Here is a 24,241-nt window from a genome sequence, read left to right on the forward strand (position 1 = left end):
GTTTGTGAGTTTTGTGAATAATCGTGGTATTTATATTTCTATTCTAGTGAATACCTCCATTATCACATCTTTATTGAACATCTTAGCTCTCCATTTCTTTTTATTTATTTATTTATTTATTTATTTATTTATTTAGAGAGAATGAGTGAGCAGGGGAGGGGCAGAGAGAGAGGAGAGAGAGAGAATCTGCACTGCCAGCGCAGAGCCCGATGTGGGGGCTCGCACTCACGAACTGTGAGATCATGACCTGAGCTGAAATCCAGAATCAGACACTTAATTGACCGAGCCACTCAGGCGCCCCTTCATTTCTTTGCACAGTATCCATTAGTTCCCTCTAAAATCAATGAGAAATTATCATATTTACATTTTCTCCCCTGTAACTCCAACCGGAAGTCAAGATGCATTGTTATTGTTTTCTTTCTTTGATTTATCAATATATTCTGCTGATTTCTCCACTTTCATGTTTAGTCCTTAAAAATGTAAAAATGCACACCATTTATATGCATAAGCGAATTTTGAAATGTTTTAATTATGTGCCACTAATTTTATACCCCTAAAATATTCTTGCTTATTTATAAATTAAATATATTCATTAATGTACTAATTTATTGTGGACAAATCATTAAGTCACACACAAAAATAGAACTTTTGAAGGGATAAAAAAATGTTTTCTTACCTTTCTTCACTGAGTATCATACACTTCCCCTGGGGTATAGGTGCTTTCCTGATTTAGATGAACTGTCCTCAGTCTTTTCAGGATCATGTATCCTTTTGAACATCAAATTAGCATTATGGACTCTCAGAAAAATGCACACATTTCACATGGTTTCAAGCAAACCACAACTCAGGAGCTCCCTAGGAATTCAACCTTGCTGGGTTTATAGACATTGCCGACTCCAGAATCTGTAATAAAGAGAAAAATGAAACATAGTGGAGCCATTTGACAAGACACAAGCATCCTAGTTAAACTAACCCTCTGTGATTAAATATGTAATACAACTTGTTTAAGATAATCTCTCCAATAGTCCCATAGTTGAATGAAGGAGAGATCTCACAGTTGTCTTATCTTCTCTCCTGTCTCCCTCTCCTTTTCTTTCCTGTTCTCCCTCTCTCACCTTCCTCCTCTCCCTCTCTCCTTCTCTCTCCCTCCTTGTTTACTTCCCTTTACTTTTTCTTCCTTCTCCTCCCACCCCAAAATAAACCCTCCAAAACCCAGGATTAGATTTTCTTCAACAAATGTGCTCCACCTGCTGGTACTTTAAAGAATTTCGTATTTAAATACAATTTGGGGGCGCCTGGTTGGCTCAGTCGGTTGAGCGTCAGACCTCAACCCAGGTCACGATCTCGTGGTCCGTGGATTCGCGCCCCGCGTCAGGCTCTGGGCTGATGGCTCAGAGCCTGGAGCCTGCAGCCTGCTTCGGATTCTGTGTCTCCCTCTCTCTCTGCCCCTCGCCCGTTCATGCTCTGTCTCTCTCTCTGTCTCAAAAATAAATAAACGTTAAAAAAAAATTTAAAAAAATACAATTTGGGAAACTGGAAACACTGACACTTAATGGAAATTATTTTATCACCTAAATTTTAGTACCTCAGAAGATCTTGGTAATTTAGGGTCTAAGATCATTTTTAAAAATCTAAACTTAATATGTGATTTATCAAACTTATTTACGTAGAACATGTATTATTTTAATGTCTTCTCATATGTGGAAACACAGTCACTGTATAATGTTTTAAACCTCATTACAATCACATCCAACTTGTCCCTTTTGATTTCCTTCTTCCCTGTTCCATTTGCTCCAGGAGCTGCTTCTCTTCCTCCTTCCCTGACCCCTCTTCTCAAGCTCATTTCTCTGTCCCCAGTTCAGTCTCTGACTTTGCTTTCTTATGACACTGCATGCACTTCCTTGGATGACTCCCCTTCTTCCACTTTTTCAATTATCAATACAAATAATTGGTAAATATTTATTTCTAGACTGGACTTCTCTACTGAGCCTTAGACCTGCATCTCTAAATACTGGCTTGCAGGCATGTCAAGACCATCAAAACTGCTCTCCTCTTTTGTTAATGGCATCTAACCCGTTCCAGTGTCCACTGCACTTGAAGAAGCCACCCCAAATTTAATGACATAAAACAGCAACCATTGTATATGTTCACAGATTCCGTGAGTCAAGAGTTCTGAAGCAGCATGTCTCTGCTCCACATGCCTGGGCGTTCTCTGAGAAGACTGTCTTGCCCTTACAAGAAAGATACCGTATTTCCTTCACATTACTACAAAGGAGAGAGAGAGGTAATGATGAAAAGTGGGTCCTTATTCTTTGTTTCCTCGAAATATTCACATTATTTAAGTACTACACTGTTACATGGCATAGAAGATCAAGTTCATAATAAAGAATAAAAACTACTCCCAGCAAAAGTTAATTTGTAATGATATAACTTAAAACGTTCTTTGAGACTACTGAAATTTTTAAATAAACTGCAACTTTAACTGCAAGAAATTGATAAGCTGGGTTGAAATTGTGTATATTAAACTTATTAGAAGGATGTCAAACAGCAGGCATGGAACATTCTGAAAGTCTCAGGCTGCCTCACCAAATCAGCAAAAGGGAAGCAACTTTGACCAAACCTGCATTTTATCTACAGATGCATTATTCCCTTGTTGTTAAATACAGGCATCCAACTGGTGCAAATTTATTTATAAACTTGAATTTGATACCTCCCTAACCATTTCATAAGCAAACGTGTCCATGACGGAGTCAATGTTGCAACTCTAAACAACTGCAAAGCCTAAATGACTTTCCTAAATGACCCTATTTGTGTCAGCTCATTGAAACCAACGTGGATTGAACTGTGCCAACTTCTGTGCAAGCATGTTTTGAAGTACGAACTGAATAGGTGAAGCATTCTTTATAATACTGATTACTGATGAATGGGTTTAACTTCTAGAATCAAAACCAAGTACGTTGATTGGAGGGTGAAAGGCAGTTTAATTACCTTACTCAGCTGGTATGCTAGTGTGTATCTGGTATTAACGACCTGTAGAAACAGGTCTGTGAGGTTTTATGCTGTACGGCATGACTTGGTTTCAGGCAGCAATACCAAATCTACTCAGCTATTTGTAAATATCTAAGCTTCTCTACTTAAATGTGCTAATTTAGGTTTATTATGAAATTGGAATTTTACACGAGTGTTTGTTTAGGAAGAAGGATCACTTTTTTTAAATATGGGATTTCAAATACATAGTACTTGTGGCAGGGATAATAGAATACATCCCTGAGAACCATTTTTTTTTAATATGAAATTTATTGTCACATTGGTTTCCATACAACACCCAGTGCTCATCCCAAAGGGTGCCGTCCCCCATGCCCATCACCCACCCTCCCTTCCCTCCCCCCCCCCATCAATCCTCACCTGAGAACCATTTCTAAATGGGTTCTAAGAGATGCATACAGGGAACTTCTGTCTTCACAGACTAGGAATAAGACAATTACATAGAAAGCCAAGCAATACCAAGCCTGATTACACAATATGTTGCAAAACAGCATTGGAAGGGCTAACAAGTCACCCACAACGTAGTAGGCAGGCATTATAAATAAGGGAAGGGCCAGCTTAAATATTTTCTAGTGTAGTGTACATTAAATGACTGTGAATACACACTGTGGTGAAAGCAATACTAAAGATAAAATGTGCTGAAGGGGTGGAGATTGATTCCAAGGAAAGTTCTTGGAAGTCTGAACTGGCTATGGAAGGATGGACAGAGCATAAGAGATTGCAAGCAGGGGTTGTAGCAGCCTGACTAAAGGCCAGATGGGAGAGATTTAGAAACTTCAGAATAATGAGTAGGGTGCATGAAGGCTGAGGCCGAAGGGCAGGGGAGAACTGTAGAGGAAAAGGCAGAAAGGAAGGACTGGGGTCAAATGAATAGCCTTGAATATCAGGTTTTTTGCATCTTTTCTGTAGAAGTGGAGGATGACTAGAATATTTGAGGAAAGCAGTAGTCATGGGATTTGGGGAAGTTATTGTGAAGGGAAAGAATGGAGGTCCAAGTGTCCAGAGACAGGTAGGGCGTTGGAAAAAGTTCAAGTGAAAGGGAACAGTAGAGTGCTGACAGCAGACAGAAGATTAGGAAACCTAGAACTATTTCAAAGGGATACTCAACAGGATTTAATTAGGGCAATAAAAGAGGGAAAGTCAAATCGACTTTGTGGTTTTGGGATCTAACGCCCTTCCCCCTTGAATCTGAAGCTGGCCTTAATGATACACTGGTAACCAGTGCACTTTAGAGGACGTGACACTACATAACCTCTGGGGCTAGATGAGAAAGAAGAAACCACACTGCCTCTGCCTTGTTTGGTGGAATACCTGTTCTCAACCACCTGTACGTTACAGACCGAGCTGAACCTAGTCTTTGAAGTTGTCCCAGCCTAGGCATACAGGTGTCAGATGATTCCTGTCTGGATGAACTGTAACAGCAATGGACACATGGAAGGACAGATTGTAAGGGAACAGTGTTTGACCTTCTAACGTGATGCTCTTTAGCATGCAGAAGTTTTTCTCTCATTAAACATTCAGTTGAATATGTGGGTAAGCAGAGTTTAGTGATGGATATAAAATAGTGGTTAGAAATTTGCTCCAAAGCATTTACATGCCTTTCCTCAAATTTCCACCCCTTATGACCACTAATATACATGTATAAGACACCAGCAGTTAGGTGTTCTGGCCATTTGGAGGTACACTCTGGGCCTCTAGTAGACTCAGCATAGACATCAATATGGATTTAAGAGAAATTCATTTTGAGGAACAGCAGAATGATCTATTTTCCAATAGTTCTGCAATTCTGTCCTCTCTCCCATAGTCTCATCTGTAAGAGGAATACATGCTTATTGAAGAGTATGATGAACTGATACCCTGAAATTTTGAAATTTCATCTTAGTCGAATGCCCAGACCCCAACAGCCCTAAACACAACTAAACAGACTAGCAGATCTTTATAAGGCAATTTTTATCGTACAAGGTAAACTGAGGTTTATTTGAACATTTGTTCCTATATGCCTGTATATTTTTTTCATTGAATCAGCTTTATTGAAGTATAAATCATATACACAATAAAAGTCCATGTTTTTCAGTGCCCCAGTCAATAAGTTTTGATAAATGTAAACAGTCTGGTAATCACTGCCACCATCAATAGATAGACCATTTCCATCCCCTCAAAATACTCCTTGGTTCCCTTCCACAATCAATTCCCCAGCTCTAGCCCCAGCAACTACTGATGTGCTTTCCCTTGTTCAAATTTTGGCTTTTCTCGGTTTTCACATACTGTAGTCATATAGTGAGTCTTCTTCTGTGTCTGGCTTCATTCCCTTGGCATAATGCTGTTCTGCTATTCACCAGAGTGGTTGTTCGTTTTCACTGATGAGTAGTATTTTCACATACTGGTAAATCATCCTTTGTTTATCCAGTCATCTGTTGATGGGTATCGGTGTTGTTTCTAAGTTTGGGCTATTGCGAAAAAAGCTGCTATGGAAATCTGAGTGCAAAACTTCTATTTTTCTTGGGTAAAATACCTAGGGCTGAGGAATGATGGCTTTAGTGCTAAAAAATATTTATCTTCCCTATATCAATTACCCCTAAAAAAATGAAACATAGAAACATCTCTTAGTCATATTTCATAAAATTTATCAGCAGATCTGTTGTAAGATAGTTGAAGAGTCCATACATTTCCCAGCCCAAAAGAGTCACATACACAATCACATACATTTAACATATTCCAAGATAATGCTTAAAAATATGAAGATACTATTCCTTACAAACTTTAACATATTATAAGTAAAATAAAATACACTCACATTATTATATGAACAAAGAAGACACGCTATTCTATTGTAATTTACTACACAATCTCTAATTTAAAAAGAGGGCAACTTTAGTCCATCTTACAAAGAAATATATTTATAAAATGCCTACATGCTTTTCACACTAGTTATGTTGACTTTAATTAAGGAAGGAAAATATTTCTCATTTCCCAAATGAGAAACATTTCCTAACTCAAACATGCCCAGGATTGTTCTTAGTCTAAATTTGCATATAGAAATGTCTGGAATAGAAAATTTTAAATATCAGACTCCAGGGTTATAAGCTTTCACATTCAAAAGTGCAGAGAATCCAACATTAACAAATTATAGTTCTACAAAAATCAGAATTACATCTCAGATGTCCCTTATTTAAATAACAGTGATGTCACTTTAGAGTTAACAACTACAGGGAATTATTGAATTGTAACACATGAGGATACTTAGGAAATTTCAAGTGTTCCTAAATATCATTATAAAAATGAACATTTTACAATATTATTATCTCTAGAGAAAGATATATAAAGGTTACGATCAATGAAACTTCTGTCATGACAAAGTAAATGTTTTACCTTCATTTCAAATTGCTTTCTGAAATTGTTATGAAGTTGCAACCTCACTGAATTAATGAAAATAAAATTTATCTCACCACAGATTTTTGGTGGCAGAAACTAAAACTTTAAAAAATACATAAAACAAAAATAGCATGAAAAGTTTCCTGACACAAGTTATATTTAGATTCCCTTAACTCAACACTTGGAAACTCAATTTTGTATTTTGTAAACTAGTCATATAAAATGATTCTGAAAGTATAGATGAGGTTTTTATCAACCAATTGACTCTGACAAGCTGCCATATCACCACCTGTCACTGGCAGCATCCTATGGAAACTTGTAGTACTTAAAACACAGTCAGCGTCTGCCAAGGAAGCAGACTGCAGAGTGGAGAAGACTGGAGCTTAACACACAGGTTATTCACTGCCACACAGTGGCAACGCTGCGGGCTGGTGGAATGGGGCACTCATTCTGTGTCCCCCAAGCCCCAGGCAGGCCACTCCGCCTGCATTAATGCACCCAGTCTCTCGGATGGCGCAGAACTTCCAGAATTTCCGCTTCTTTGGAGTTCTCTGGGGGTGAATGCATGTACTCCCATCTATACAGGTCCAAAACAAAAGCAAAACATGTAATAATAATAAAAATAATAATAAACAACACACATACCTCTTTACTTAAAATAAGTGAAAATTAAAATTCTAAGAGTAAAAAATTTCTTGTATCTCCTTGTCTCCAATGTACTTAATATGCCTTTTACCCACTAGGCTTTTAAAAAATATTTGCTGCTAAAGAAATAAAATATTTTAATAATTTCTGAGCATCCTTTGGCTAATATTAATATCTCAGAGCTAAAATACACTTTTACTAGAAACCAGGTTTCATAAAATGTAGAACCACAGAGGATCCACGGGCAAACTTTTTTTAGCTTGGCATTTATGCATTTATTTTAATGTGTTACTTTCTATTTACAGCAATAATATCGGTTTGCCTTTTTAAACAAATTCTCTCTCAGAAAAAATAAGAGTATAAAATGTAAGTGAATACCTCAGATAATATACAAATATAGTCAAAATGGTTAAGCTGTAGTATGAAGTCTGGCAAAACCTCGTTTAGACCAGGGGTTAGCAAACCTTTCCTACAAAGGGTCACATTAATAAATACTCTATTTTTACTTTTTTTATTAAAAAAAATTCTTTTAATGTTTATTTATTTTTGAGAGAGAGAGAGAGAGAGAGACAGTGCAAGCAGGGGAGGGGCAGAGGGAGAGGAAGACACTGGATCCGAAGCAGGCTCCAGGCTCTGAGCTGTCAGCACAGAGCCCAATGTGGGGCTTGAACTCACAAATTGCAAGATCATCACCTGAGCTGAAGTTGGATGCTTAACTGACTGAGCCACCCAGGTGTCCCATATAAATACTTTAATTTAGGCTTTGTGGGGCCACATACAATAAAAAAAAGAATACAACATTCTTTTTTGTTTTTAATAATCCTTTAAAAATGTAAAGTTCATTCTTAGCTCAAGGGCTGTACAAAAACACATCACAGGCGGACTTGGATTCATCTTGCAGCCTCAAGTTTGCACGCGCTTGGTATAGACTAGAAGAAGCTAAAAGTGACCCGTCATGTGAACTATGCAAATGAGCAAGGGATTGATTTATAACCCACCCATATCTGCAGCTTACAATGTACCATATAATCAGGGGCCAGCAGTAATCAGGAGGACTACCTGAAGCCCTTAACTTATCTCTAGTTTTGGGGCACCTGGGCAGTTCAGTTGGTTCAGCTCCTGACTCTTGATTTTGGCTCAGGTCATGATCTCACCGTTCATGAGTTCAAGCCCCGCGTCAGGCTCCACACTGACAGTGCAGAGCCTGTTTGAGATTCTCTCTGCCCCGCCCCTACTCATGCGCATGCATGCATAGGCTTTCTCAAAAATAAGTTAAAAAAAAAAAAAAAAGAACTTATCTCTACATCTTATTCACATCTCACCTCTAGGGTGTCAGGAACACCTAACAGTGACATACAGGAGCTTTTGCTACAGACATGAGATCCCAAGAACTACAGTTATACAAGGACAGAGACAATGCCATTTTGAAGACAGTGACAACTATATGGGCTACTAATCTCACCAGGCTAGATCTGGATGGCAGAATGAGGCAAGGCAGACCTTTAGTGCCATCCAGCAGTCCATTCTTTTTTTTTTTTTTTAATGTTTATTTATTTTTTAGACAGAGAGAGAGAGCATGAATGGGGAAGGGTCAGAGAGAGAGGGAGGCACAGAGTCTAAAGCAGGCTCCAGGCCCTGAGCTGTCAGCACAGAGCCCGATGCGGGACTCGAACTCACAGACCGTGAGATCACAACCTGAGCCAAAGTCGGCAGTCCATTCTTATTTGGACATCTACCCTCATGGAGAAATGAAGATTCTAGTGCTTATACAACAAGCAATGGTAATTTTTTAAAAATGTTTTCTATTTAGTCTGGACACACATCATTCTCACTTTCTTATACACAAAAAGTCAATTGTAGATCTTTATTAACCTAATAGCACCAACATAAATTTCTTTCTTTCTTTCTCTCTTTCTTTCCCTTTCTTTCTTTCTTTCTTTCTTTCTTTCTTTCTTTCTTTCTTTCTTTCTTTCTTTCTTTCTTTCTTTCTCTTTTTAATATATCTGTCTTTAAAATCCCCCTCCCCCCATTTTCAAGTAACCTTTCTGGAAGCTCACCACAGCATCATGTAAAGCACAGAGAGAACGTGGAGCATGTGCAACAATCCCTCATACTTTCACACGTTTGATATTTCATAGTGGAGAGTAAGACTTCCTCACAGGTGTAAAAATTACTAACAAAATTAAGTTGAAAAACCTGACATACACTAACAAATTTGCTTCGCCCACAGCTCTTCCTAGAAAATCACGGAGTGGGCAAGGTCATTCTGGGCCCCTACACACCATCATCCACTCTATCTTCTTATTCCCTCTATACTTTCTCACCCCTCCCCCACAGAGCCATATCATTCATCCTGCCATTCATTCGTTAAAAAAAAAAAATAATTTTCCGGGGCGCCTGCATGGCTCAGTCAGTTAAGTGTCCAACTCTTGATCTAGGCTCAGATCATGAACTTATGGTTCGTGAGATTGAGCCCCATGTCGGGCTCTGCACTAGCAGCACAGAGCCTGCTTGGGATTCTCTCTTCCCTTTCTCTTTCTGCTACTCCCCAGCTCGCTCTCTCTCTCTCTCTCTCTCTCAAAATACATAAACAAACATGAAAAAGAAATTTAATAAAATTAATTTTCCTTACTTATTTGACTGTGATTTTATTATAAAATCAGCAATACCAAAACCATTGAAGTCGTTAGGTAAGACACTGGAGTGTTCATATTTTCATGTTTTGTACGGGTTAGCAGATTGGGAGTGGAGGAATAATTACTATAATGAGTTATTCTTACCGAGCAGTTAGAGGTAAAGACATCAAGATGCTTTCAATCCTGGATCCTGGAGTGAAGAGGCCAAACTTTGTACCTCGATCATATACAAGGTTAAATTCTACATACCTGACGTAAAGACAACAAATAACATTAACGGCCAGTTGAGTAAAATCTTTCTTGGCCCATAACAAGTACCTCAAGGGCTTGGGGCGGGGAGGGGCCTCTTCCTGCCCATTGCCCCTCTCCCTCCCAATCAGCTGAACTGGCACAGGGAATACCAATCTACAGTCAGTTCAGTCTTGCCCATCCAGACAGGCATAAATAAAAGGGTATCCTACCCAACAAACAACAGGATATAGATTCGGCCCCAATATGGCACAGTTACAAAACAAGAAGATTATGTTTTCCAATAAGAAAACAGAATGGACACAAAGATGAGAACTTTAAGTCACAAAAACAAGAAAAAGGAACGACATCCTTTATTAGGATAGAACAGCTCTTCCTGGTATTCCCCCATGAACTGAGATGTTTCAGAAGACCTCATTTCACTACCTAACTTCCATTTACTAAGATAGTGCAAAACGTTCGTAATTGAAAGGCCAGGCACAGCTAACAGCAGTCTATTAATAATTACTAATATATCTTAGATATTCCCTTTTCTTAAAGTAGTTGATAGCACTGAAACGCAGTCATATAATCCAGTCTTCCTGAAGATTAATGGCAATCAAAATAAAAAGCATTGGTTGGGTTGCAGGGCTAAATTTTATGTTTCTAAGAAGACTATCCTTAGCATCAACTGAAATTTGGTTTGGTAAATTTGTTTTCCACTAACTGCCACATGGTGTCAGATCTAAACTCTGTCTAGCTGAAAAAATCTGTGATTGGCTTTAACATCATGGGATCTCTTGTAAAAGGTCATTTAAACTTCAAAGATAATTTTTACTACTCCTAAGAATTTAGAACAGTCCATAAAGCTGAACATTCAATGAATAGACACCCTTTCAGATCATTTCTCAACTCATTCAGAAACTACTTTCTTGGTCTAAACTTCCCTCAGGGGGCACCTGGGTGGCTCAGTCGGTTAAGCGTCTGACTTCGGCTCAGGTCATGATCTCATGGTATGTGAGTTCAAGCCCCGTGTTGGGCTCTGTGCTGACAGCTCAGAGCCTGAAGCCTGCTCATTTGTTTACCCACTGGTTAGTCTTTAATCACACCTGGAGGAAGATATTCTCTAGAATTCCACAGTACATCAATTTTTAGAAAACACCCTTCTGTGTGCAAACTTGCCAAAGGCCTTGAAAAAATTTAAATATATCCATGAATCCCTTTTTAGTCCTCAGCATTTATTTATCATGGATTGAATTTTATGCATTAATAACTATTTAACACCTTCTTATAAGCCTGTTTCAAACGATAATGTAAGTGAAACTTCTTAATTTCTTCCTCGCTAAGAGCACGGAAAAGAATTTGTCTCTCAGCCACCTTTTTCACCCCAATGCTGACTTTCTAAAACATGGTATTTAAGGGATGGCTGGGATTCTCTAGTTTGTACTAATGTCTCTTTCAAAGACTCCTATATGGAACTCCCTATATGAATTTGTTGTAAGGATCCTTGAACTGCTTTCCTTTTTTGAGTGAAGGATGCCCCTTTCCTGACATTAGGCTGACTCCTATAAGGTTTCACTTAGTTCTGATCTTTCTGATCCTTCCCATACATTTATCCTCTCTGAAATGCCTGTAAACCATGAATGAACTTTAGCCATTCCCTTCAATTTAACAGATGCCTAAATTTTATCTTGTTTCCCTTCCCTATATTACAGCAAAACAACAGTAAGTTAAAGATCTTTTGTTTCCTGGGCACCTAGCTGGCTCAGTCGGAAGAGCATGTGACTGTTGACCTTGGGGTTGAGAGTTTGAGTCCCATGTTGGGTGTAGAGATTAATACATATATACATAAACTTTTTTAAAAAAAATTCTAATTAAAAAAAAAAGACCTTTAGTTTCTGTTCTCCTGGGAAAAAGAAGACTGCAAGAGTGAAGTTCAAGGTCTGGGGAGAGAATAGTAGAAGTGGGTAAGAGACTAAAGGAAATTCCCAAGTAAGGGACTCAAGTCGAAAAGGAAGCAGCCTGACCAGAGCAAGGGAAACTCCTACTTGGAGGGGAAGGAAAGGAGCGAGGTATAACGTGTGAAGGATGCAGATAGGGCTGTGAGTGCAGTGTGTAAAAAGGGGAAGACAATGCTGAGAACTGTAGTCAGGACCTGGGGTTATCTGAAGGCTCAGAGTTTACTGCCATCTTAAGGCCCAGAGATACAGGGGGTAGGAGGTTCTCAGTGAGAAACACTCCCATGTCGCATCACAGAAAATTCATCTAACACCCCACACTTATACGTAACTCAAAAAATACCTGATGTGCAAGGATTCACACAAATGGAATTTTCAAAATGTCTTGTCATTACATAATGAAAAAGCAGAAAACAAAAGAACGCAAAACATTGTTCCTATGTCTAAGAAGTTTTAAGGCTTCACCTCATTAGTATTCACAAAATCTGCCAGCTTTGCACATCAAATCCTGGGCAAAACTAGAATATTGTACTTTCCAGAGGGTTTTTTGCAAATTTTCATTGGCTATTTAATGTATAATCAACAGTGCTATGTTGGTTTCAGGTGTACAATATAGTGATTTAACGATTCTATACATTACTCAGTGCTCACCACCACAAGTGTGCTCTTAATCCCCTTCCCCTATTTCAGCCATGCCCCCATCACCTCCCTTACAGTAACCCCTAGTTCGTTCTCTGTATGTGTTTTTCTTGTTTATTTTTTTTTCACTTTGTTCGTTTGTTTTGTTTCTTAAATTGTACATGTTATTCAGCCATAAAAAAAGAACGTGTCTTGCCACATGCAACCACATGGATGGAGCTGGTGGGTATCATACTCAATGAATTAAGTCGGTCAGAGAAGAACAAATACCATATGATTTCACTCAAACGTGGAATTAAAGAAATAAAACCGCATGGAGTTTTAAATTATCCTCTTGGGTATACCTTCCCCACTAAACCATGAGCTTCTTTTCACAGATGCATGTTATACTCACCACTGTAGCCAGGACAGTGCCTAGCCATAAGGGTTGCATAATAAATATCAAGGAAATGAAAAAAGGAAGGAATAGTAAAAGTATTATTTGCGAAATCATGGGACCAAAGAAAGAGTCCCAAAACAGATGCACTAAGAAACTTCTAACAAGAAAACTTAATCAACTTCCATTTTCCCAAATTTCTAAATTAAAGGACCAGATAACACAGGCAGCCATAAGAAAGAATAAACACAGATATTTCTCTTTAAACTTGAAACATTATTTAAGTTGACCTCTTCAGGGACTAACTTTACCTCCTCAAATACTGAAAGTTTTATTTGCCTGAGATAGAATTGACATGAACGAGAAAATCCATGTTACAGCCATGGACCAGTACTACAAATGAAATTCAGACAGCAGTGAGAAATTGATGTGAGCTGGCAGGGTGGATCATTGGAGCTGATCTGCAAATATACCTCGGGTGAAGACGACCTCAATGTGGTCACCCAACTGGGCTCTAAGCTCAATGCACAGAACAGGGTGGCTGAGGTTGAGTATCTAGTAAGAAATCAAAACCTGCTTCAACTACTTAACTTCCTTTGTGTATGGGAAAGACTACCAGTTTTGAGGTCACGGTGACCTGCTTCTACATCTGGGATCTTTTATTTACTAGTTGTAATCCTGGGCAAGAGACTTACTTTTCGGGGAGGAAGTTTTATCACCTGTAAAATGATGATAATGACACCAATCTCACAGGTTTGTAAAGAAAACTAGATGCAATCTGTCTAACACTGGCTGGCACACAGTAAGGACTCCATCATTAATAAGTATTACCATTAAGTGTAAATAATTTCTGAAATGGTTATTTCCATTATAACAACTTCCATGAAACCTTAAAATGGATGGAAAAGTGTGGGCTTCCAAATCTACAAAGCAGCAAAAACATTAAGTGATGCCCATATCTTGGCGTAAGGCTGCAAGGAACTGCTAGAGGACTAAAAGAAATCAGCTGAATTAAATTCAGCAAGTACTAATACATGGCTCCTACGAATCTCTCATATACAGACAAATGAGGTAACCTCTGCTGTTTTTCCAACGCTATTTCAGACAAATCTTAATATTCATTTGATATTCACCTAGTTACCAAAAGAAGTTCCAGTTAGTACTAATACAACTCTAACAAAGTACCTGCCCAAGGCAACACATCACCCTCCATTCATTCACCCACCACAATGGCTCCACCTCCCCCGCCCCAAGGCTTGCAATGAGATGGTCCATTCTCCTGTCGCTCACTCGCTCACTCACCGTCCTCTCCGCAGCTGCTGCCACAACTTCTCCTGGGGGGTGAATGAGTCATCACAGTGCTTTTGCACAAGAGGAATGTATGAAGGAACCACAGCCTGGGCGCAGCTCTGCACGAAGCGAAACACTTCTTCCTTGGATGGAGAGTCAAGGTCATCAAAAAAGATGCCCCCGATGCCCCTCCGCTCCCCACGATGGACTATAAAAAAGTAATCATCACACCTGGAAGACACAGCAAGGCCATGTCAGGGATCAAAGGGGGAACAAAAGGCATGAACGTCAATGTGAGCATTTCAGCTTATCCTTGACTAATGCCAAAGCAATATCCTTGCTTTTCTGCCCCACTATGAAAATGAAACTAGGGCTTTAGACACATTTCCTATAAGTAGCACCCATGTAGAAAATGCTTATGCTTTCATCTGCAAAGCAAGGAATAGAACACATATCTAAAGGATGTGGAATTCTAAGAACTTTAGTGAAAAAGAAACAGAGTCCAGTATTAAGAGTGTGTTTTTTATTTACTTATTTTGAGAGAGAGAAAGAGAGTGCATGTGCTCTTGAGCACGAGTGGGGGAGGGGCAGAGAGAGAGGGGGAGAGAGAATCTTAAGCAGGCTCCACGCTCAGCATGGAGCTGGATGCAGGGCTCGATCCCATGACCCTGGGATCACGACCTGAGCTGGAATCAAGAGTTGGATGCTTAACTGACTGAGCACCCCCAGGCGCCCCAACAGTGTATTTCTTAAAACAAGTGATGCTGCTGCCTTCAGCAGCACTGGGGCTTTTGCAAGAGGCAGGACAGGAATCCTCCACCAACAACACCAACCAGGTCTGACTGGGTGCCAACCCTTTGGCTCTCAAGTCAGGTCCTTTATTCACCAAAGGAAGGCACAGCAAATAATCTCTAAGGTTCCTTTCAGCAATACAATGCGGAGTCTCCATAGCGGGCATGACTGAGGGAAGGGCTGGTGGAAGGAGACGTTCAGAGAACGTCTAGGGATGTATGAAAGCTTACCCCTGTGAGCCAGCACATGAAACTATCCATCTGCTCCTGAGGCTTTCCCCTCTGTGCCCACTAGAACAGCTTTCCTAAAAAGTCATTTCCTAAATGCTCAATTTGTGGAAAATAGTTTACATTGTGGAAACAACTTTTTAGATGATCTCTACAAACAGAAAAACCTGTACAAACACAAACTAAAAGCTATTTAAAAGGTTCCATTAAAAATAGCCTTAATAGTTTAAACCAGCAAAACAAAACAACAAAACACACAACCAGTAGCAGATGCAAATCCCTAGAACTGATGCAATGGTATAATTCACCTTGACTGTGACTTGTTGGCTGTCCTTTACAGGCACATTTTATTAACATAGTTGAAGACCATCCTGGGCAAGGCTGTGAAGTCAGCTTTAACCAAATCACACTATTTCAAAATCACCAGAAAATTAAGAAGTTTGCTAAATACTTATACTAAAAACTTCTTTTTTAACTAGCCTGCATCCTAGATGTCTTAGTAGCTAGTATCACTCAGATAAAGTCATCTCAATAATTGCAATAAGAGGAAACCAAAAAAAGAGAATGTCACCCAAACCAGTCCTCTTCCTGGAAGGAGGCTGATTTGTGTGAGTGTGTGTGTGTGTGTGTGTGTGTGTGTGTGCGCAAGAGAGAGACAGAGAGAGAGAGAGAGAGAGAGAGAGAGATGGAAAATCCCTCCACCTTACATTCATGCTTCCATAGCTGTGCAATTTTCATTGGTAGTATCAATCAAAAGGAGAATACATCTTTTCTGAGAATTTTAAAGCTGAACTCCATACCCTTACATAATATCAACATCCCACAATTATCAGCTCTAAAAACAATGCAAAACAACAACAACAACAAAAACACCAAAACCTTTCCTGTTCTTCCTTTTTCAAGAATGTCAATTAGCTCTAGGCAGAGTTGAGTACGTTATTCTTATTCCAAACAATTTATGCTTATACTCCATTTCACTTCTGCCAAGTATCTTGGATCTCCTCACAACTCATTTGTTTCCCTTTTCTTTACCATTAGAATTTCCTTAACCAAAGTTTCCAATCCCAGTCTTCTTCTTGTCCAAATCTCTGGTGTATCTGTATCTTTCCCTAACAGTTCTCTGACTCTTCCCATGTCTGAATATTCCCATGGCAACAAACATTCTCATCTGGGATGAGAAGTTAAAAGCCTACCCCAGGATTAAAAAGCCTCTGATTCTCAGGCATAGATCACCTTAAAATTTATATTCCAAATCATTTGGGATCAAAAAATACACTGCTACCCAATTATTAAAATATTCCTAAATAAACAACATAATAAAACCACTTCAAACTAGCATTCTACTTCTGGTGCCAAAAAAAACCCCAGATCAATCTTCATAAGCTGAAAAACATATTCAGTGACATAATATTGCCTTCAGGATCTACAGGAGGAAGCAACAGAATATATTTTAGGTGTTACGACATCTTTACCTACCATTTTTTAAATTTAGGGTAGAGATCAGGACCATGCTGGTCACAAGCCTCCTTTAGAGTTCTGTGGAAATGGACAGCATCCTCTTGGTTCAAGTATGTTGGAGTGAGGTCACATCCACCACCAAACCACCACAGCTTGTTACCTACAAAATCGAGATGTGTGATTTTCATGCAGACTTCGGACTTTGAGATGTAGCACACTACTCACTGTATTAGCAAACTTAATTTATCAGCTTAGTTTAACATGAAGTGGGTGACAATCAAAAAATATTTAGGGGCATCTGGGTGGCTCAGTAGATTAAGCATCCTACTTTGGCTCAGGTCATGATCTCATGGTTCATGGGTTCAAGCCCCGCATGGGACTCTGTGCTGACAGTCAGAGCCTGTAGCCTGCATTTCCCTCCCTCTGTCCGTCTCCTGCTCATGCTGTGTCTCTCTCTCTCAAACGTAAATAAACATTAATATATATATATATATTTTATATAAATTTATATAACATTTATATATATGTGTGTGTATGTGTGTGTGTGTGTGTATATATATATATATATATATATATACACACACACACACACATACATATATATAATTTAACTAAATTTAGCTCTGAATGGCCAGTAAAGCCTAGGCAGGAAAGAAAAGGTAAAAGAAGTATGAAATCAAAAAGTGACAGAGTAGATCCAGGCAGGAAAATGCATGGCAGAGAATGATGAAACACCACATGGGTGGAGCAGGAAGTAGATCTCAACTCTGGCTGCATATCAGAATCACACGAGGAGCATAAAATGCCTCTGCTGGGTCACAATTAAAAAACAAACAAGCAAACAAAAAACAAACAACAAGCAAATCTCTGGCCCAGGTATCTGCAGTTTATAAAAGTTCCCCAGGAGATTCTGATGTTCCCTGTATTAAAAACCACTGCCCGTCCCGCCTTGAGCCCAGAAAGGGCAAAAACACTTACAGAGGGACACAACTTACCATTTGAAAATAACTATTACATGTGTTTAGTTGGGTCTATAGGCTGTCAGTACCAGTTACCAACTTCTAACATTAAAAGGTTGAACCAAACTAAATGTCTTCAAAATGAAAGTTAAATACATCGACTTTAAATACCACCACCTCCAGAGAGACCACCAGCCATAGAGCGGCACTGCACAGACGCTCCACAGGGTGGTAACAGTAGGTCCGGCTAATTTGGAGACATGGGCTGAACTACACGTCCTTAATGAGGCATGATCAACTCCACCCTATCTTAAACCCACTGATAACACGCTGGCGACTAGCAGAGCAATACATTTGGAAGATATTTTCACATTTTCACAAAAGCAAGTTCTCCATTTTGACTTAACCTTATACATGAGGTTTTCCTTTGGATTTTCCTTCCTGTGCAAAGAACCCTGTGTGCACTTTGAAGCTGAGATTCATTAAATCATTCCTTCTGCGTTGGAGGAAATATGGGGAAGTTCTGAGCCCAGCCAATGCTATTTCCACTTTTCACCTCTCGTGCGTAATCCATTGCACCTGCCAAGGAATAAGGCTTAATACACCTCCTGAAAACCTCGTTAAGATTTATATATTCTTTCTCACATTCTTAAATCATGCCCCCTGGCTTGTTTTAAAATTCATATTTGCACAATAATATTTTGCAAGCTCCAGGATGCTTACCATCAGCTTCTTCTACTTCAAAGTATCTGTAGTTGAAATGGATAGTAGGAGCATGAGGATTCTTGGGGTGGATAACAGAGCTCACGCCCATAGCAGAAAACGGCAATTTACCTGGAAGGCAAAACACGTGGTGAGCTCCACTTACTCATCGGGCTTAAATCACTCCAACTTGGTTTCGGGACCAATTTTCAAAAGCTCCTTTTTGTCTCTTAAAATACAATTTTTAAAAAGTAAATGTGAACATGCTTCTTTGGCATGTGCACCCTAATGTGTTTTGTTTTTTTTCACAGAAGCAATATTTATTGTACAAACAGAACTCATGGGGAATAAAGGTTTGTAATAAAGTCGAGACTGCCTGATTTACCATCTTTCGTCTTCAGAATTTTCCCTCTGCTTCTCATTTGTTTCGCTGCTTCCTCAGAAAGATTTCCATGAACAACAGAAACGCTCACCCCAGCCTTTTCAAAAACATGCCCATCTTGAAGTACGCAGCTGATGCCACCACCTCCTGTTTATAGAAATACAAGATGAGGAGAGAAGGTAAGGGTGTATGCAAAATCGAAAACAACCCTTGCATGAAGGTGGTGGGATTAGGAGTGACTTTCCTCCTCTAGACCATCAGGATAATTAGCATTTTAAAGTACAATGAAATTAGATAACTAGCGTAGCTTGATGACACTGCGACTGCCTAGTGGGCAAATATTCTATCTTTCCCACAGCACTAAACTGAGTATTTCTTCTACATCTAAAATAAATCACTGGACGGGCGCCTGGGTGGCTCAGTCAGTTAAGCATCCGACTTGATTTCTGCTCAGGTCATGATCTCAAGGTTTGTGAGATGGAGCCCCCATCCAAAGGGCTCCGTGCTAATAGCTCAGAACCTGCTTGGGACTCTCTCACTCCCTTTCTATCTGCTCCTCCCCTGGCCAAGTTTGCTCGCTCAAAATAAATAAATAAACTTTAAAAATAAAATAAATCACTGGAATATTTTCCCTTCAAATACTACTGTTCACAATGGCATCCATTGGTTATGATACATGAGAGAAGTCCAAAGTTAAAAACAGGTATGGGTATGTTTGAGGAATGTTCTGTTATTACCAAGTTTAAGAGCTCTGTATTAATTGTTTTTTCTCAGCGTGCTGTGTACCATTTAATTTTGTTTATAGGCACTTAAAAAACAGTAGACATTTGAACTCTTCAGGGATTTGGGCCTTTAAACTGAATAAGAGACACATGAATATTTAGGTAGATGAGATTTACTACTAATAGGTTTTTTTTTCTTAAGACACTAGAGTTATCACAAAGGCAACTGTTCATAGAGGTACTTGTTTGTCTTTATTTCTAAGAATTTTTAGAGCTGGATGGGACATAAGACCATCCAGTGCAACCCCTGTACATTTCAAGTGAGAAAGTGAGGCCCAGAAAGACAAAACACTTTATCCAACATCACACAGCTGGCAAGTGGTCCAATTTGTTTTAGTGCTTTCTATGCATCAGACAATATTTTAAGCACTTCATATATCATCATCCCTACAATCCCCTCATATAGTATCTAATCTCATTTCAGAGAAGAGGACACAGAGGCACATCAAAAATTAAGTAACTTCTGAAGGCCACAAAGTTACTCTAGTACTTGTAGTTGGGTCCTTGTTCAATGGTCTTCACTTGAAAACATTATAAGATAGATAACACTACAAAAGATCAGATTTAACCTCACTTAATAGAGATGAGGCAGCATCACAGCTCAAAAGCTGAGGAGAAGGATGCTGTAGTATTCCTAGCTAAGAAGCCAGGAATTCTTCAAGTTTATGACCAAGATGTGGGCTTTCCCTACATAGGCAATAACAAGGTCATAAATACATGATTCTATAAAAACTGGATTTTTCTTTACTGAAGTACAATTGACACATAACATTATATTCGTTTCGGGTGTACAACACAATGATTCGATATTTGTATACATTGCAAAATAAGTCTAGTTACCATCCAACACCACAGAGAGTTACAAATTTTTTTTTTTCTCATGATGAGAATTTTCAAGATCTACTCTCTCAGCAATATATGCAATACGATATTTTTGGCTGTAGTCACCATGCTGTACATTACATCCTTATGACTTATTTATTTTATAACTGGAAGTTTGTACCTTCACCCATTTTGCCCATTCTCCTCACCCCCTCCTATCTGTTAACTACTAATCTGAAGAACTGGGTTTTGCCACTGGAAGGGAAGATTGTCCTAGCAGGAAGTCTGAGGGGTGCTTTTGGTAGAACTACTGACAAGCCAAATATTTCTTGTGCAACTTGAGAAAAAGACAATGACACAATGACAGCCTCAGTTGGAGGAGTCTGGCCAACACTTAGCAAATAGGAGGCAAGTTAATCTTTCCATCTCTAAAGAAGGAGGAGAAGGGGGAAATGCACCCAGAGAAGCGGATGAAATGTGAGGAAAATCGATGCTCAATTACAAATATGGACACCCAAGTCTGTTGGCTAAAAATAACCCTAAATCTATTAGGAAAAGCGCCATTAAAAAATCGCATAGACTTTGAAACGTCCAGGATTAGAGTAACAGACCTGCATCTAGAGGTCTGCACACAGAAGCCTGATGACCCTTACAGTCTCAATCTTCCTAAAGGTGTCCCTTCTAACCTAGCAGCCGCTCTGTAGGTACCCCTTTCCTACTCCCAGCCCCTATTCTCCGTCATCTGCTGCCAGCAACCTAAATCTCGATCTCTAACCACCCCCCGCCCCCCGTCTCCACCTCCCGCTAGGCGCTGGCCTCCTCACCTTCCTTCCTCTCCCACCGGTCCACGGAGAAGCGGGCGCCCCCGTCTACCTGTGCCAGAGCCTGGCACACCTGGGCCTGGGTCTCCAGGATCAGCAGCTCCATCTTGGTCTTCATGTCGCTCGGTCTCCCACGCAGCTCGCGCAGGTCGGTCACAGGCAAGGCCATGAAGCAGCTGCAGCGACGGGCCAGCTCGTCCTCCTCCTCAGGATTCCCAGACGAAGAGCTCCGTGCCCCCGAGCTCTTGGGCACCATCTCCGCCCGCCGTACGTGCCCGAAGGCGGCGGCGGCCAGCCCCGCCACCCCGGCCAGCCCCGCCAGCGCCGTGGTCAGCCCGGTCCCCAACCGGGAGGCTCCTCCCGCGGTCCGGCCGTGCCCCAGCCCGCGGCACTGCTCGGTGCCAGCGGAGCCCGGGGGCCGGCAGACGCGTCCCGCGGAGCAGCGCCCGGGCCAGGCGCACAGCGCTCCGCGGCCGCACAGCGCTCCGCGGCCGCCCCGCGCAGCTTGCCAGCAGGAGCCCGCGCTCAGCCTGCCCAGGTGCAAAGCCATACTGCCGCGCTGTCACCTCTAGCAATGCCTACGTCCCGGAGATCGGTCCCTGAGCTTCTGGATGTCCCAAGCTGGGGAGCAGCTCTGGGAGTGGAAACCTTGGCGGGCAAGAGCTACTACCGGGTCGGCTCTCGGGCGGCGGGCGGAGGGGCGGGGGATGCTGGGAGCTGTAGTCCGGCTCCTGTCGCCGCCTGCAGGGGCGCGCCGGGGAGATAAAGAATCCAGTCCCCAGAAGGGCGGGTGCCAAGACAAGGGACCTGGATGCCGAACGTGCGAGAGGGCTGTGTAAGTAATGAGATAAGAGGCCTTCTGGTCACGTACAACCTCTGGTCTGCTATCCCAATCAACCACAGGGTGTAGACAAAGTACACTGAGGACGCTGAGGACCAATGGAGCAGAAATATGGCCAGAGTCCTTCCCCATTTACATTTACAATTTACAAGTTACATTTTCAAACAGAGTTGCAAATCCTGACTCTGAGTGTATAGGAGGCCCCTTCGCGCCCCGTTTCCAGTCCAGGAGACCTTCTAGAATTTGCAGGAGTGGCTTGGGGCGGAGCCTGAGAGACTCCTTCCGTACCAACAGTTTTTAAAGTGAGTCCGCAAGGTAGTCAAGGGATGCTAAGAAAATCCTAGTAAAAGACTTTAGGAGAGTTCATCATTGCAGTCTTTCCAGTTCATGATCCTGCACTAACCAGTTGATTCTTATAGAAATAGGAAAAGCAAAGTGATCATTTTACTAAACACGCGTAAAAGTAATGGCCTGGTGTGTTTGGGTGATCAAGGAATAACATTAGACTTAAAAATACATATCACCCTACAATCGTGGCGTGCTGCCAAGTATTTCTCACCTTTTAGTACTTTCAACAACTCATGTAAGCTAGGCGGGGCAAACATTTGCCCTGCTTTCTCCCTGCTACTACCAACACACACACACACACACACACACACACACACACACACACACACACACACACTTCAAAAAAGATGTAAGAAGCTAACATAGATTTGACAGATTTTTGTTCTCATTGTTCCTGTAACATACCACAGTTTTGTGTTGTCTGAACATGAAAGTGTTAGAAAGACTGTCATGGAATGATTTTAATTTCCAGTAGTAGATAATAATTTAAGCCACTTGTGGTGGTCTCTACAAGTTTTTAGTGGCTAGATGCAGTGATGGAACTTCATGGCTATGGGTCAGACAAGGTGTTCAAACCAGTGTATCTTATCCATCCACAATTGCATCTGGCAACTCTCAAAGTGGGACACAACATTAGCTGGGTAGGTATGCTTGACTCACTAGCAGATTCAATAAAAGGTAAAGGTTTGATGGGGCGCCTGGGTGGCGCAGTCGGTTAAGCGTCCGACTTCAGCCAGGTCACGATCTCGCGGTCCGTGGTTCGAGCCCCGCGTCGGGCTCTGGGCTGATGGCTCGAAGCCTGGAGCCTGTTTCCGATTCTGTGTCTCCCTCTCTCTCTGCCCCTCCCCCGTTCATGCTCTGTCTCTCTCTGTCCCAAAAATAAATAAACGTTGAAAAAAAAAAGGTAAAGGTTTGGATTGAGAAGTGAATAGACTACTTCGGGGGAAGAATACCATTGGATTTTAGCCATAGTGTAACATGCTGGGAGGCTGAGTTGCAGGAGGAAAGGGAAGATAAGAACTATCACTGCAGTGAGAGTTGTTTGCCTCTCCTAGATGCCTGTGATAGGGTTTGGCTGGGCCTGGGGATAGCAATTGAACCTCATTAATGGAAAGGACCTCTCTAGCGCATTTTTCTATAAGAACCCCATTCATTTTTGCTCTGATTCTGAGAATACTCATAAAGCTAGGAAAAGATAAGCAGACACAGGCCGCTTTGAACATATGCACAGTCAGATAGTCTGGTCTTGAGCCAACTGTGTACTAATTTGCAGGTTTCCATCCCTCCCCATCCTTGGCCTCTCTTTGCAAAGAGCTTGCTCTCCTTTCCTCTGGTTTCCAGAGACTTCCATACCCTTACCTTATTATGCTATGCTAAAGAAAGGCCTTTATAACTTTCAAACTTAAAAATAAAATAGCTAGTTATTTAATCAGCAAAAATGAGTTTATCTGGGCATAGCGGAAGAATTGTAACTCCAGACATACAAACTACACCACACCATAGGCAAGAACAACAATACAGAGGAACAAAGAAAAGGAGCTTCCTTTTATAGAGGAGAGAGTTGGGAAGGGTTGTTTGGAAGGAAATTTCATAGGAGGAGAAAGAGAGTTCAGAGTTGTGGTGGCTTCCCATTGGCTGAGTTGTGACAGTTTCTCATTGGCTGGGTTGTTGCTGGGTGAAAAGTAAATCTTCCTCCTTCCGGAAGGGGTATGCAAAGTAAGATGTAACTGATACTGAATGAGAACCATCCCTTAATTTTTTCCTGACCTGATTTTGAATTGGGTTTCATTTATTCATTTTCACACAGCCTGGTTAGTGTGAATGTAAATTACCTTCCTGTGGCTACAAATAGTCTCCAAGAGATTTAAGACCTATTTGTCAGCATGGAATAAAAAAAACATCCCCTATTCAAGCAATT

At 40.7% G+C, this 24,241-nt stretch overlaps 1 protein-coding gene across 1 annotated transcript; it reads right to left on the minus strand.

The window, feature by feature from the left end:
- Positions 1 to 5,052: 5,052 nt before the first annotated feature.
- Positions 5,053 to 22,534, minus strand: CPOX (coproporphyrinogen oxidase). Its single transcript, XM_027077609.2, has 7 exons — positions 21,138 to 22,534; positions 18,713 to 18,856; positions 18,349 to 18,459; positions 16,685 to 16,826; positions 14,202 to 14,420; positions 9,843 to 9,947; positions 5,053 to 6,994 (listed from the first exon to the last, which is right to left on the minus strand). Exons 1-7 carry the CDS (start codon positions 21,682 to 21,684, stop codon positions 6,907 to 6,909), a joined length of 1,356 nt encoding a protein of 451 aa, XP_026933410.2. The 5' UTR covers positions 21,685 to 22,534; the 3' UTR covers positions 5,053 to 6,906.
- Between the last annotated feature and the right edge of the window lie 1,707 nt (positions 22,535 to 24,241).

The sequence above is a fragment of the Acinonyx jubatus genome, chromosome C2, assembly GCF_027475565.1.
Source record: "Acinonyx jubatus isolate Ajub_Pintada_27869175 chromosome C2, VMU_Ajub_asm_v1.0, whole genome shotgun sequence".
Classification (NCBI taxonomy): Eukaryota; Metazoa; Chordata; class Mammalia; order Carnivora; family Felidae; genus Acinonyx; species Acinonyx jubatus.